Source organism: Cupressus sempervirens, chromosome 7 (assembly GCF_028749045.1).
Source record: "Cupressus sempervirens isolate cs-2001-9-10 chromosome 7, ASM2874904v1, whole genome shotgun sequence".
NCBI classification, from domain to species: domain Eukaryota; kingdom Viridiplantae; phylum Streptophyta; class Pinopsida; order Cupressales; family Cupressaceae; genus Cupressus; species Cupressus sempervirens.
The window spans coordinates 582222946-582237044 of record NC_143124.1 but is presented as its reverse complement, the minus strand read 5'-3'; the positions used below and the strand labels follow the sequence as shown (position 1 = coordinate 582237044).

At 36.2% G+C, this 14099-nt stretch overlaps 1 protein-coding gene across 6 annotated transcripts in view; it reads right to left on the bottom strand.

Moving 5' to 3' along the window:
• Nucleotides 1–14099, bottom strand: part of LOC149548098 (uncharacterized) — a 213162-nt gene that overhangs the window by 100123 nt on the left and 98940 nt on the right. For all 6 annotated transcript variants that reach the window (XM_089792117.1, XM_089792118.1, XM_089792119.1 and 3 more), the window contains 5 exons: nucleotides 8276–8377; nucleotides 7922–8035; nucleotides 7617–7673; nucleotides 7199–7265; nucleotides 6986–7039 (listed from right to left, as the gene is read on the bottom strand). In XM_089792117.1, the coding sequence (XP_089648243.1) occupies nucleotides 6986–7039; nucleotides 7199–7265; nucleotides 7617–7673; nucleotides 7922–8035; nucleotides 8276–8377 (394 nt within the window). The remainder of the gene's footprint in view (nucleotides 1–6985; nucleotides 7040–7198; nucleotides 7266–7616; nucleotides 7674–7921; nucleotides 8036–8275; nucleotides 8378–14099) is intronic.

Sequence of the window (14099 nt, the reverse complement as noted above, 5' to 3'; positions counted from 1 at the left end):
CAAGTTAGTCCTAGATTCAACCATGACATAATCATCAGTAAAGGTTGCTTTAATCTCTAGGGAGCCCAACCCCATATGCTAGCAAAAGTCTAGCCATTCTTTTGTTTAGTGTTGTACAAATCACTAAGGCATACTTGAAGTTCGATGTTGTAAGAGTATTGTGCAAAACAATTCTTAGCGAGATCACAAAATGAAGAGACAGATCCTTGAGTGAAGTTCATTAACCATTCAAGTAGCCTCCAAGACTTCAAGTGAAAAGTCTTTTAAGATAGTCCTCATTATAGGATATTTCCTAGCTCGTGACATAAAACTCTTTGAGATGTTGGACAGGGCATGTATCTCCCTTGTATTTGTTGAATTTTGGGATCTCAAAGTAAATCGTGAATGTATCTTGTTAATGGATCTATCAAATGGATAAGGACATATCTCGTCAAAAGAGAAGTCCCTCTTTCCTTCGTTTTGAATACTTTGGAGCTTACTTCTAAGTTCATTGATTTTTCATGTTGATGTTGTCCCAAAGTATTGTCCTCCTAAAGGTTATGATGCCAAAGGTGTTGATGATGTATGGTTCATTGTAGGAGGAATAAATTGATGAGTTGTTGAAGCTAGTACATATTTTCTTTTCATAGCAATAGAAGGGGCTATGAAATAAGAGGGGACAATTTAATATGCCGCTAATTATTGAGAAACCAACAATTGACTTGGTTGACGAATAAAGGTATCCCAATGTTCAAGACAATTGCATTCATGCCAGATGACAGAACCATGGTGGTATATGTACTAGCATGGGAAGTTGTTGAAGGTATAGCGCTCAATAGTTGTTCAAATTGTTGATCTGTCAATGTGAATATATAAAGTTGAGAAACTAATAAACCACACTGTGATTGAAAACCAATTTGTGATGTAGAACCAAGTTGTGACTAAATTGATTTGAATTGTCGATCTAGGAATAGATGATGATGGTCCATTGGCAATGGACTTATTTTGGTCTTGTGATGATGAGATGCTAAGAGTATTTTCTAAAGCTAAACTAGAAGGAATGGAAAGCCTCTAGAATGCACCATTAGAAAGTCCTGCAACTTGCATCAACTAAAAGAAGATGTCAAATATATTTTTGGAGCTTTCTAATTCTATACAAAACATTATCATGATATAAATGAAAAAAAAAAATATTTTATTCACTTATAGGAATGCATCGAACTAGAAATAAATAGCTAATTTAAAAGATTCATCCAAATGCTTAAGAAAATTGAATTCATTGGGAACAAAATTCTCTTAGGAAGAATAGCAAATCAAATCAGAGAGATATGCAAATTGGCACCAAGCCATGATATGAAATTCACATCCCAAATGATCATCTTCGCACGAAAGCCAACTAGCACTTAATAGTCCCCAAAGATGTCATTTTGTCATGATTCCTAAGTGTTCGCTAGGGATTTGAGCTTTGCAAAATAAGATTTCAAAGCTCTAAAAGATTTTGCACAACGACATAATTTGATGCATAGGAATATTTGTCTTGACATAAACAGTCATGAAAGGAAAATATTCATTCTTCAAGTATGAACATTATAATAAGTGAATATAGTAATTTTGAAAAAAAAAGTATATGGAATAGCTTCAAGAAACATAACAAACAATATTGTATGGATTTACAAATTGATAAAGATGTATTTTCTATATGGACATATGAAATCTCAATTGTAAAGAAATTTGGGTTTAGGAATGCATACCTGGAGTGATTTTGCATTTTGGAAATGCACAAATACCTTGAGAATGACCATCCCGCTTTTAGGAGTTGGAAATAGAGGAGCATACCTGATCCTAATCATATGAAGAGACTTGCTTCTTGGTCATGGATCTGGAACTTTGAATTTGCAAAAATTAAGGTTTCCACCAGTAAGTAAATTAAATTTTGTTCGTTGTGGTACAAGCTATTCTATGGGGAAAAGATGTTGATAGGCCAAGAGGAAGAGTCCTCATGATGGTTAGTAATTTTCTCATCAAGGAGTTTTGAAGGTCATCCCATGCATGTTAGAGTTGAAGGGAATGACATAGATAAATTTGAGGACGTTATGTTTCTCTTTCCTATATATAAAGGGAAGCATAGTAAGAATTTAATGGAAGCTCTATCTATGCTTTATACTATAAAAAGAGGGTGTACTCTTGGTTGGAAAAAGATCATTCGTTAATTTGATTCATTAGTTGTGGTTGATATGTTGAATGAGAGAAAGTTGGATGGTATCAACTGGCAGTTGGCCTTGGTGGTTAGACATGTTTTAAATTTGAGTGAGTCTTTGGATTATATTTCCTGTTTCATATTCATAGAGGAAAGAGTGGTGAATTGCCTAGCTAAATGGGCTTCTAAGTATGTGGAGGGGTGGAATGTTGGTGACTGGGTACTTTTGTCTCCAAACTGTTTTTAATTTTTGGAGCAATTAGTTATGGACGACAAGGATGTGTAATTGATTCCCCCTTCAGGGCTCTCATTAGGGACTCTTTCTACTATTTGTTGGTTGTTCTTTGTTGAACATTGGTTCTTCTTGCTTTGTAATCTTCATTCAAGTTGAATAATTTTTTACCCAATATTTTCAACAAAAAAAGTTGATGATGTGTAAATGCATTGGAGTTTTAGCAATTAATTGAAGATATAGTAATCTCCAAGGACGCTCATACTGAGGTTTTAAAAATAATGGCATTCCCTTTCCATCTACCATCTCTTAGGATTATGGTTTAAAATATTAAATTCTATCTTGCACGGGTACTCATACCTCGTGACACATACTAGGTACTAGTACACGTACCCATGTATCAAGTACTTAGTGGAGAGCATCATAACTAAGGACCTGTTGGTTTCCAAAACCGCAGATTTGAATCCTACGAATCTTGCCAACTCGATGTTGGGATATCCAACCAGTGATGACCAACTTGACAAGACCGAGCAATTCAATCTTTTGCACTTCTGGCTCTGCAAGGCCAAGCCAGGTACACCTGATCCTAAATAAATCACTTAAATCTAAGATCCTTATAGAAAATTGGTTAGAATACGAATATAATGAAAGCTTTCAAAATGGCAAGAATCATAGAAAGCTTTTAACTTGCAAATTATGAAATGGGTATAATAAATTAATATATGAATGTTTTTAAAATAAGTATCGATTGATGCAACAAATGAATATATTAATTCTTCAAAGGAATGATATGAAATAATTGCCAGCATCTATGGATTATGAATTATGAATAATATAAAGACCAGCGCTGAAATCAAAATGGCGATAGAGTTAGTATTATAAGTTTAAAATGTACAACTTTATAAAATTCTACATGCATCAATTACAAACAATTTAGGAATCAAGATGCGGTGGATCAAATATATGGATGCAATTTTAACACACTCTCAAATGTATTTTAACTCTTGTGGTTGGGAGGCAAACTAGGCCTATATAGGAACGATTAAATACTTCACTTTATCTATGATGATCAATTTTAAAATGTTATAATTGATCTCGTCCACTTATATATCATATAAATTATTTATAGAATACAAAATAATTATGAAGGACAAACTCTATAATATTTCAAATTCTAAAGCTTAAAATAAATAATTATGCTTACAGATTATGCTGGAAATAAAATTGCACTAGAGACACTCCTTACGGATGATCCATCCTATGCAATTCAATTCCAGGATTGCATATAAAAATTTATTCAAAGATCCAATATCCACAGGCTTAGTTCAAAATTTCATTTCTTTTCCAATGAAAAAAATTATATATCAATTGTGCATATATAGTAATGCAAAAAATTTGGAAGTCTATCAAAATGTATATATAATATATAATCGTCCTCTCCCTCTTTTTAATTCTTATATTTATAGAGGATGAAGAGGTACATATTCAACCATCATACCTCCTCAAGAATAAAACTAATCGGTTTTTCTTTACAAAATATCACTAAACTCTTCTCACAAATAATACTAAATTGAAGAGGGCTTAAGTAGCCAACGTGGAGACCCTCTTCGAATATATATTAATCATCCTCCTAAGGGCAATGAAACATATAAAAATAAATGTAGTTTGCACCCACACTTGGTTTCTTCACCAAAGCATTGTCTATGCTTCCATCTTCCTGAGTGCGGGGATCAAAACAAGCTGCTAACCATCGTTTCCTCATATGAGTGCATAAAGCTCAAAGGGAGACAGGCAATTTACATTCGCTCTTTTTGAACCCAATGCACCAATATTTGTGGATTTACCCGTAACTTCAATGGCCTCCGAAAGGTAAAAAGTGTTGAATTCTTCTGGAAAAACCATCTTCTGCCAACCGGGCCTTTTGCTAGTTTGCAGGATGATAGCATCTGCACCTTTCTGAACTCTGACAGCACCTAACACTTTGTCTTCACTTAAAGAGAATTTAAGAGCTCTTCGATTTTCCAAGTTACAGGCAGATCATGATGCGTTATGTATTTGTTCATGGTGCTACGGATAGGATTCATGCTTCAGTGCCTGCAAGCAAAGAAAGAAGAGTTAGACGTCACTGAACAAAGTGAAATTATTTGAACTCTTTGTGAGATCTCGATCCGCGCATATGAAATGCTTCAGGTGTCTTCTGAATTCTTCTTTACACAGCATATGTTCCTATTCACTTTTCGATCATAATGGGGCTTTACAATAATGTGTGATACAATGGCTCTGGTCATCATCAATAGATGACAGTCTTCAATAATAATTCAGAACTGTCCACAGTATATGTCTTACCGACTTCTGCTTTCAACCAGTACATGAACAGACAACCCTTATCATTGTAACCAATGACATCAATACATTTCTGGAAAAATGAACCAATAGCATCCAATTATGTCCACATAAGTCATTAAACACGAGCTACCTTGACCACAATGTGGTACACAACTCGAACACAATATGAATCAGTAATAGAGCAGCTCGAAAACAATAAAGACACTGATCAAACATAAAACGAGAGACATATGCTGTATGAACACCAATGAAAAGAACCAGTATCATCTTTCCAGGTCCAGAACAGAGCAGAGAAACAAGAGCATCACAGTCCATCATTAATGTTGATACCAACTCTTCTTTTGCTTGAAAAATAGAGTTTCTGAAAGATTTTAAGTCTGCCATTAACGATTCTTCACTTTCTATGGCATTTCTTTGCTTTCAATCCTATGTAAATGATTTTGTTAGTAGGAAGCTTCCATGTTTCAGGATCTCTTAGGAGTAATCTTTTGCACTTATTGCTGATCAGGTTCAAGCCAAAATCTCACAAATGTTTAGTAGAGGTCCTTTTGTTCATTTGCCAGCAATTCACATGCCTATGACCCTTCTATTAATATTTGAAGACCCCTCATTCTTTAACTGATGCTGCTTCTAAGTCTGTGACAATATACCGATGTATAATCTGCTGTATGCATAAATTCTATTAGTTCATATCCTCAGTGAACTTACTGCCACAGATATTAGGAAAATTAGAATTTGCATTTTGCTTCTGCTGGTTACAGTCAATGAAAACTTCAATCATGGTTGCATCAATATTGGTGTGCTTAGTAAAACTATTATCACAAATATCATGTACATCAAAACCTGCCTTCTCCTCCTGATTGCAATGTTTGGAAACTGTTGCATGCTGGTATATCAATCTGAACAGTTGTTTTATATTTAAACTATGTCCTGAACAAATTCTGGAGATATATCTGTTGGATATTTTCTATGTTGTTGTTGTTTGCGTATGAAGTATCTCTTTTCAATTCTTATGGAAATATCCAATGTTGACCATGTCTTCTTGACATCAATAACAATGTTCTATCACAATCATCTCTCCAACTTGAATCTCCAATGTTATCATAAATGGGGGTTCTAAATTTTGCAAAAAATTGGGTTCCATCAGGACCTTGTTTAAGATTTCTGATTTTTGTTTCAGTTTCTTGTTTGCCTATAAGCTTTCTATTTATCAAGCTTATTTCAATACATTAATCATTAATCAGTTTGAAACTTTGATACAATGATTACATTTCAATTTGTGTACTTAATCTACAAAGTTAATGTTTGACAGTAAACTTTATCACTCATTATATTTTCAGATATTCTATAAAATATTAAATAATATAAAAAAACTGACATGCCCAAAGTACCCCTATCTCCTACTTTGAAAAAATAGCTGTAACCGTACCCATATCCACCTCTAAAGTACCCAAGTACCCCCTTATGTCATGCAACCATGATTATTTTATATCATTATGTCAATTATCAAATATCAATATAACTAATCTTTCTTTCATTAAATCCTATTTCAATAGAGTTACTTTTTGTTATTTTAAGCATTTTATTGATTCCATCCTTTATAGTTAAATATCTATTGTACAATTAATTTCTTCTATATTCATATATTAAAATATAAATATAAATATTTTCTTTTCTTTGTTATCTAATGTTTCTTGAAAATGGCATATTACTACAATGACATTACTCATCTCAAACACTTGTACCATTACCAAACCTATCTCTCTAACTATGAGTATATATAAACAGATTTCTAGCCTATATTATTGGGATCTCCAGAAGCACCCCCTCCCCCAAGTACCCATTTGGGTTTAGTCTAGGGTTGGCACAATGCTAGGTTCACCAAGGATCCTGCCTAAGTACCTGAGGTTCGACTATGAATATATAAAAGAAGATTTTTACATATGTGACTTTGAAAGAAACCCCACCTCCCCCAAACTCTTCTGTGTCTTTTTTTATTTCACCATTGTTGTTAGATGTAAGTAATTGCCAGTAGTCAATTCCTTTAGAAAGTAGTGCCATCAACAACCTATTATTCTTATAGAATGTGAAGCAAAGAACAAATTTCTGGATTGTAATCACTCTCTTTGAATTGATTTAAGCCAGGTTAGAGTCATTATGTTTCAAATTGTACATAGTATTTTGACAAGGAAGCATGAATAGAGAAAGTAAAATATTTTGGATCCACATACCTCTGCACACCTCTGTAAAGAAAGATCCAAACCCCATCCATGCACCAGATCATTCTGTAATTGCAGATATTTATTAGAGATTTCAAATGCCATCTATTTTGAAGAAGAGAAATTCCAAAAAATTGGGTGTAATGGATTTCTCCCACTGAAAAACTATTAGATTCTAATAACAGCATAGCCAATGTCCTTATATTTGAGAGTTCACTAAAGTACCTGAATCATATGCCAAACACATCGCCAAGCCTTTCGAGAAAATACAGGAGCCATTATTTCCACAAACCTGAATAGAAATCTAGATTACTGTCATTCATTAAAATTTTAAATCAATATTCTTATATGTAATTTACTTGTTAAGAAAAAAAGGAAAGATAGATAATTGCTACAATACTCAAGCAGGTAATGTCTCCAAGAAAATGTCTAACAATTGCTTTTATTTAATGCATCAAAGTCTAGCAGATCAAACTCCAGTCCAAGCAAACATTAAGCTTGTCAACTGCTGGAGTTTGAACCTTTTTCATTTGCATGATAATGCCCCATATCAACCACTACACCACAGCCCAATGGAGATGACAAACTTTTTGTACATATAATCTATCGATAAATATGTCTGCACTACCAAAATAAATCATACCCTGCACATGGAGGTAACCGTGGATCACGGCATAAGCCAGGTCTCTCCTCTGCATTCCTGTTTAAATCATTCAATTGTATTAAATAAAACATATGAAAAGAAAATCAAAACATTCAATGGAAATGAGTGCGAAGTGTTCCATTTATTCTCATGAGAGATGGATTCATGTTGAATCACTGCTCATGAAACATGGGTCAATGAGTTTGACTCAAAATCACACAGTTAAATCCTGATAGCAATATCACAAAATTAAAACACTCAAAAATGGAAAAAATTTATAATTAAAAAATTCAGGAACATCTTACATATGCACTTCCACATCTGCCCTTCGTTTAGTCATATTCCATACCAAAGCTTTATTTGGCTTTAAACCAGGTTGTGATATCTCCAAGCTATACTTCCTTACAAGTTCTAAGTATCTAAAAATCAAAAGCATACAAAGAAATTAGGGTAAATCTAATATGAATAGTAGTAACAATTAGGTTAAAAGAAACTAACTGTTGTGACAAACCTAGATTTTGATACAACTGTCACAAATTTTGAAAGGTAAAATATGAAAATATAGCATGTGGAACCAAAACATATACACTTTGAGAATGGAAAGAATGACTCATTTGGCATTTATTTAAATTACCGATAATTACACAAGGTAAACTTACTTTTCTGCATTGAAATGCTCAAGTCCTAGGTCCTCATCCCAAATAAATATGTATTCATATGGTGCCACAATATCTGGATGAAGGAATCTTTTTGCAAACCACCTACAGTACATAATAACATGGTTTCATGAAAATAAATAGAAAGTCTTGGAACTCACCATGGAACTCATTTTAGGCAATAAATCACAGTCAAGGAAACAGCTTCTTTTTAATTGATAATAATAAACCAGAAAAATGTAGACAGACATGGAACGCAACATGTATTTACTAGTGAAAATACAAAGCAAAATGAATTTTTATAAACAATTTTTTTTTTTTTTTTGGTTAAAAATCATGAACACGTGACTCTATACTTCTATTAATATTGCATTAAAAAATCCAAATTCATTATGGCTGATTATTCACTAATGAAGTTACTTGCATCTGTTGAATTGCCTTCAGTAATATGTTTGCAGATTATAAAAGTAACCCAAATTCATAAAGTCAAGAAATAGAACCTCGAGCTAACAAGAATTCTAATTGAATTTTTGGATTATTTTCACATGTTCTCCCTTTTCATGATCATGAAACCTGAAAATGTCTAAAAAGAGACTGACAGTGGAATATCAAAATTATGTAAGTAGCTGGCATGCCTCTCAAGCTTGAGCACTTGTAAAAGCAAACATTCAAGAAAAACAGAAGTACAGTTGCAGAACTAAATAGTAAAGTAGATTTTCTTTTATGCAGATCTTGACTTCCATCAAAATAATGTGGATGTTTACCATACAAGGTAAAAGGATACTTAACGCATGTAGTATAGTAAGATATAACACAGAACAGATACTTTATTCATATACGCAATATGCTCATTACAATGTTTCCAATGATGATGATTCCAAAGTCCCTTCGGGATGGTGCACATATACTTTCCCGAATGGGTGACTCAACTGTCACATGCCCATTCAGATACTATTCAACCCATCGGCTACAATATAGAATTTACTGACAACATCCTCATCCCCCCCAAAAGAAAAGTTGTCTCTAGACGACAATACAACAAAACTCAGAATAAACAATTAATTACATCACTGTATAGATACTAAACAGAGGGATGCGTCCCTGGCATAGTGGCCACCCATGCCCTCAGTTCGTTCAACTCCACCCGTTATACTTCAATACTAACTGGCATGGTTGAAATTTATTTGATTTTAAGTGTTTATCATGCCATGCCTTCCACCTGTTTTGTGTAACTTCTGTGGCCCACGATGCCAGCAATCGTCACTCATCTAGTTTGTTTAGGTTGTACAATCTCTCCCTTCAGTTTTCCATGTCACCCAGCTTGTTCTCGATTGCTATCTTCAAACTCGGTACCATGAATTATGTCGGTACCACAACCTCCTGTCCGTACATCAGTTGGAACGGAGTATGTCCGATAGCTACTTTATATGAAGTACAGTACGCCCATAAGGCTGATGGTAACTTCTCTTCCCAATCTTCTCCCTCAACTACACAGGATGTATCAATTACTTCGACCAGGATCTTATTCATGGCTTCGGCTTGTCCATTGGCTCTCAGGTAGTACGGGCTCAAAAGTGAATGATAAACTTTGAATTCGGTAGTGAATAGTTGGATGACATGATTAACAAAGTGTCCGCGGTCGCTTGTCAGCTGCAATGGAATTCCGTACCTAGTGATGATTTGTTCATAAATAAATCTCATTGTGCTCACCGCGGAGTTGTTTGGTAATGTGCGTGCCTTCACCCCCTTGGTTAGGTACTCCGTCACCACCACGATGTATTGGAACCTTCTGGTTTTTCTTACCTTCAGGGATCGGACAAAGTCCAATCACCATCTTTCAAAAAGCTCCTGCGCATGCGAAGGATTCAAAGGCATGAAGTCCCTCTTTAGCGTTGTTGTGTACAATTGGCCACCACAACCCTGCCAAAAGTATCGTTTGCACAATTGTGTCTGGCCCCATGTATCCTCCTATTGGTCCCTCGTGTGCTTGCTTCAATACCTTCAGAATTTCCTCTTCCAAAACACATCACCTTAGAATTTGTTCAGATTCCATTTTGTACAATAGCCCATTGATCAACTGAAATGTCTGGCTCCTTAACACTAGCTTCCTTCTCTCATTCGGCAGCATCTCACTAGGAAATTGTCCCATCAATAGATACTCCCCAATACGTGCGTACCAAGATGGTAGTACTACAATGTGAAATAGTTGCACGTTCAGAAAATCATCATTGACTCCCTCCGGTGGCTCTCCAGATTTTATCCTTGACAAGTGGTCTGCACTTACATGACTTTTCCTTGGCTGTACCATGATCTTGAATGTGAACTCTTGCAATAATAATAACCATCGACTTATTCTTTTCTGAATAATCAGCTTATTTACTAGATATAGCAGTGCTTGATGATCTACATAAAATACAAATGGCATCGCCAACAAATAATGTCTGAATTTTTGTACTATGTACACCATCCCTAGTGCCTCCCACTCCATCCAACTGTAGTTTTTCTCTGCCTTAGATAATAATCTACTTGCAAAATACACTAGATGGTCCAATCTGTGGTCACCTGTCTACGCCAGTGTCGCTTCAATGGCATAATTTGATGCATCTATATGAACATGAAATTCTTTATCCTAGTTCGAATAGGTTAGAACCGGTGCCATGGCCAACCTCATTTTCAATCCCTCAAAAGCTTCATTTTGTTCCACTTCCCATTTGTAACCACTTCCCATTTGTAAGGTTCACCCTTGTAGGTGAGTTTGTCCAGTGGGTAGCAAATCTTCGCAAAGTTCTTAATAAATCTCCAATAATATCCAATGTTCCCTAAAGAATGACTTTACTTCAGATGCATCTGTCAATGGTGGCATCTCCAAGATTATGCGAACCTTGTTCGAATCCGTCTTCAACCCTATTTTGCTTACTGTGTCCGAGCAGCTTTCCCTATGGCACCATGAATCTGCACTTCTTCGGATTCAGTGCCAATCTCGCTTGTCTGCACCTCTCCATGCATTTTCCAAGCACCGTAATGTGTTTATCCTCTGCGCTAAAGATTGAACAATCATACAAAAATGCTTTAAAACTTCTGACAGACATTTTATCAAATGTGTAGGATAATCCTTTGGAACGTTGCTGGAGCATTGCATAGTTTGAACGGCATTTTGTTGTAGGCATATACTTCATCTTCCACGATGAATGTTGTTTTTAATTTGTCTTCTTCAGCGATGGATATATGATTGTACCCTGAGAATCCATACATGAATGAATAGATCTCATGCCCCGCAACTTCCTCCATAATGCTATCCGTGAATCGTATTGGGAACAGATCTTTGATTGTTACCGCATTTAAGCATCAGAAGTCTACACATATTCTTATATGTGTGGTGTCCTTTTTCAGAGATATTAGATTGGTGATACCCACTCACTCATCTGCACTCTAAAGATAATTCCTACTTCCAGCATCCGATCGATCTCTATGATCGTGCAACATAGTTTTTTTTCATTCGATACAACTACTTCCATACAAGTACTGCACCTTCTATCAACGGTATCTTGTGGACACATAACTCTGGTAGCACTCCTTTTAAATCTTTATACGTCCAGGCAAAGACATCCTTGTACTCCATAAATATTTTGAACGTTGCTACCTTCAAAACTGGAATCCAATCTTCTCCTACAAGAAAAATTTTCGAATTAGCCTCATCTCCCAAGTTCATCGTTTTCACAGTAGGCTCTTCATACTTTATAGGTTTGTCCTCGCTAAACGTTGTTTACCGTACAAGGTAAACGGTTTATTAATAGTAAAATCTATATTGTAGCCGATGGGTAGTATAGTATCCGAACGGGCACGTGACGGTTGAGTCAACCCTTCGGGAAGGTATATGTACACCGTCTGAAATGGACTTTGGAGGATCACTATAATCATTGTATTCAAATTGTAAGCATTGAGCACATATTGCATATATGAATAAATTATCTATTTTGCGTAGTACCGTGCTATACTACAAACGTGTGGGCCGACGTCTCATCCACTTGTACTTCTCCCTCCTTTATTTCACTATACTCCTTCAAAAACTCATTCCCTTCTTTTCCCTCCTCAACACCCAACATGTTACAACTCGGGAAGAGCTCGTAATCTTCCATCTGCCAGTGGAGTAGTCCGTTCACTGAATCTAGGTCATCATCATTCGACTCTCCTAATCTCAATACTCCTTTGTCCGGTTCCATTCTCTTCCTTCCTTCATTGTCACTCTCGCCTCCACCTTCTAAGTCTAATGACGCTACCTCCTACCCCACCATTTGTTTGTGCAGGTCAATTATGAATCTTCTGCCTCCACGTTCTATGGATAGAGTATTTCGTTTCCAGTCATGTTTTACTTTTGGTTGCACCAACGAACCCCATCCAAGGATAGCATCATACCCTTTTCTTTTCAGTGGAATGACCACGAAATCTAGTAAAAATGGTTACATTCCAATAGTTATCGGCTGTGCCATCAAGGTTCCCAAAGGTTTGATTCCATGTTGATCCACCGTGAGTAACTAGAATGTAGGTGGCCACAGCGTAGGTTGTCCTAACTTTTTCCATATATCTTCTGGTAACACATTCATGCCTGACCCTCTGTCCACAATTGTGTCTATAAGTACAGTTCCCAGAATGCCCATCTCGACCACTACCGGATGCCTTCTTGTTGTGAGTGCCAAAGGCATCGGGTCTGCTGCCACTGTTCCACTACCATCCCTTCCTGTTTCCTCCGTTGCTTTCGAAAGCGTTGACATATTCAGAATGGTCGTCTATAATTGAGGCGTTGTGAGAAGGTCATTTAATTTAATAGGGACTTTTGTTTGCATTACCTATCTTATCATGTTTTGTTCAGCTAAGTTCCTTTTCGAGGTATTGGCAGTATCTTTTACTTGCAACTTTCCTGTTTTCATCTGTCTTTCCAACTCTGTTCGTGCTTGTTGTAACCTCTCCTTTTCTTCTTCTGCATCAGTGTATTTCGTCTTCTTAGCTTGCTCACGCGTAATGGCTAGAACCTTCTCATCACATGCTTTGATACTTAGCAAATTTACCCCCTACTTTGGGCATTCTGAATCATTGTGATGTTCCGGACCACATCATCTGCATAAGAGCTATGACATCTCCCTCGTGGTACAATCTCTGGCGAAGTGCCCCCAGAGGTTACACGCACAACACTGTATCATTGGTCGTCCACTCACATCGTATTGAATCCGACTCCAACCTCCATTATTATTATTGTTATTCGTATTTCCCCCCTTCCATGCCAATTATTGTTGCGATAACCTCCTAAGGTTGCATCATTGTTTGTATTATTTCAGGTGGACACTTCCTGCGTTAGTAACACTTGATGGTGTCCTTTTGACTTCACATTAAACGAGTACTTCTTTATGGAATGTCTTGCCACTTGGCAAATATCACAGAATTGTTTCTTCGGACATGAACCCTTTGTGTGGCCTTCCTCCTTACACTCCGTACACCACAATTCTCGCTTTACCGAGTCCGGATTCTTTTTCAAATTTTTAAATTATTTCATCATTCATAGCATATCCTTTGTATAACGCTCAAACTTGCTTGATTCTTCATCACTGCTGCTACTTTCGAACGATGAATCGTCTGAATCCGACGATTTGTTCTTCTTCTTCTTACTTGTTTTTTGTTCGCTTTCCAAATCCATCGCCCTATTATATGCATCTGTGTACGATGCTGGAGACACAATCTTCATTTTCTCCTTCAGAGCCAACGGCAGCCCCTCCACAAACCATCCTTTTTTCAATCCGTCAATCGGTTGGCTCTCCATCTTCCCCACCAACTCTTT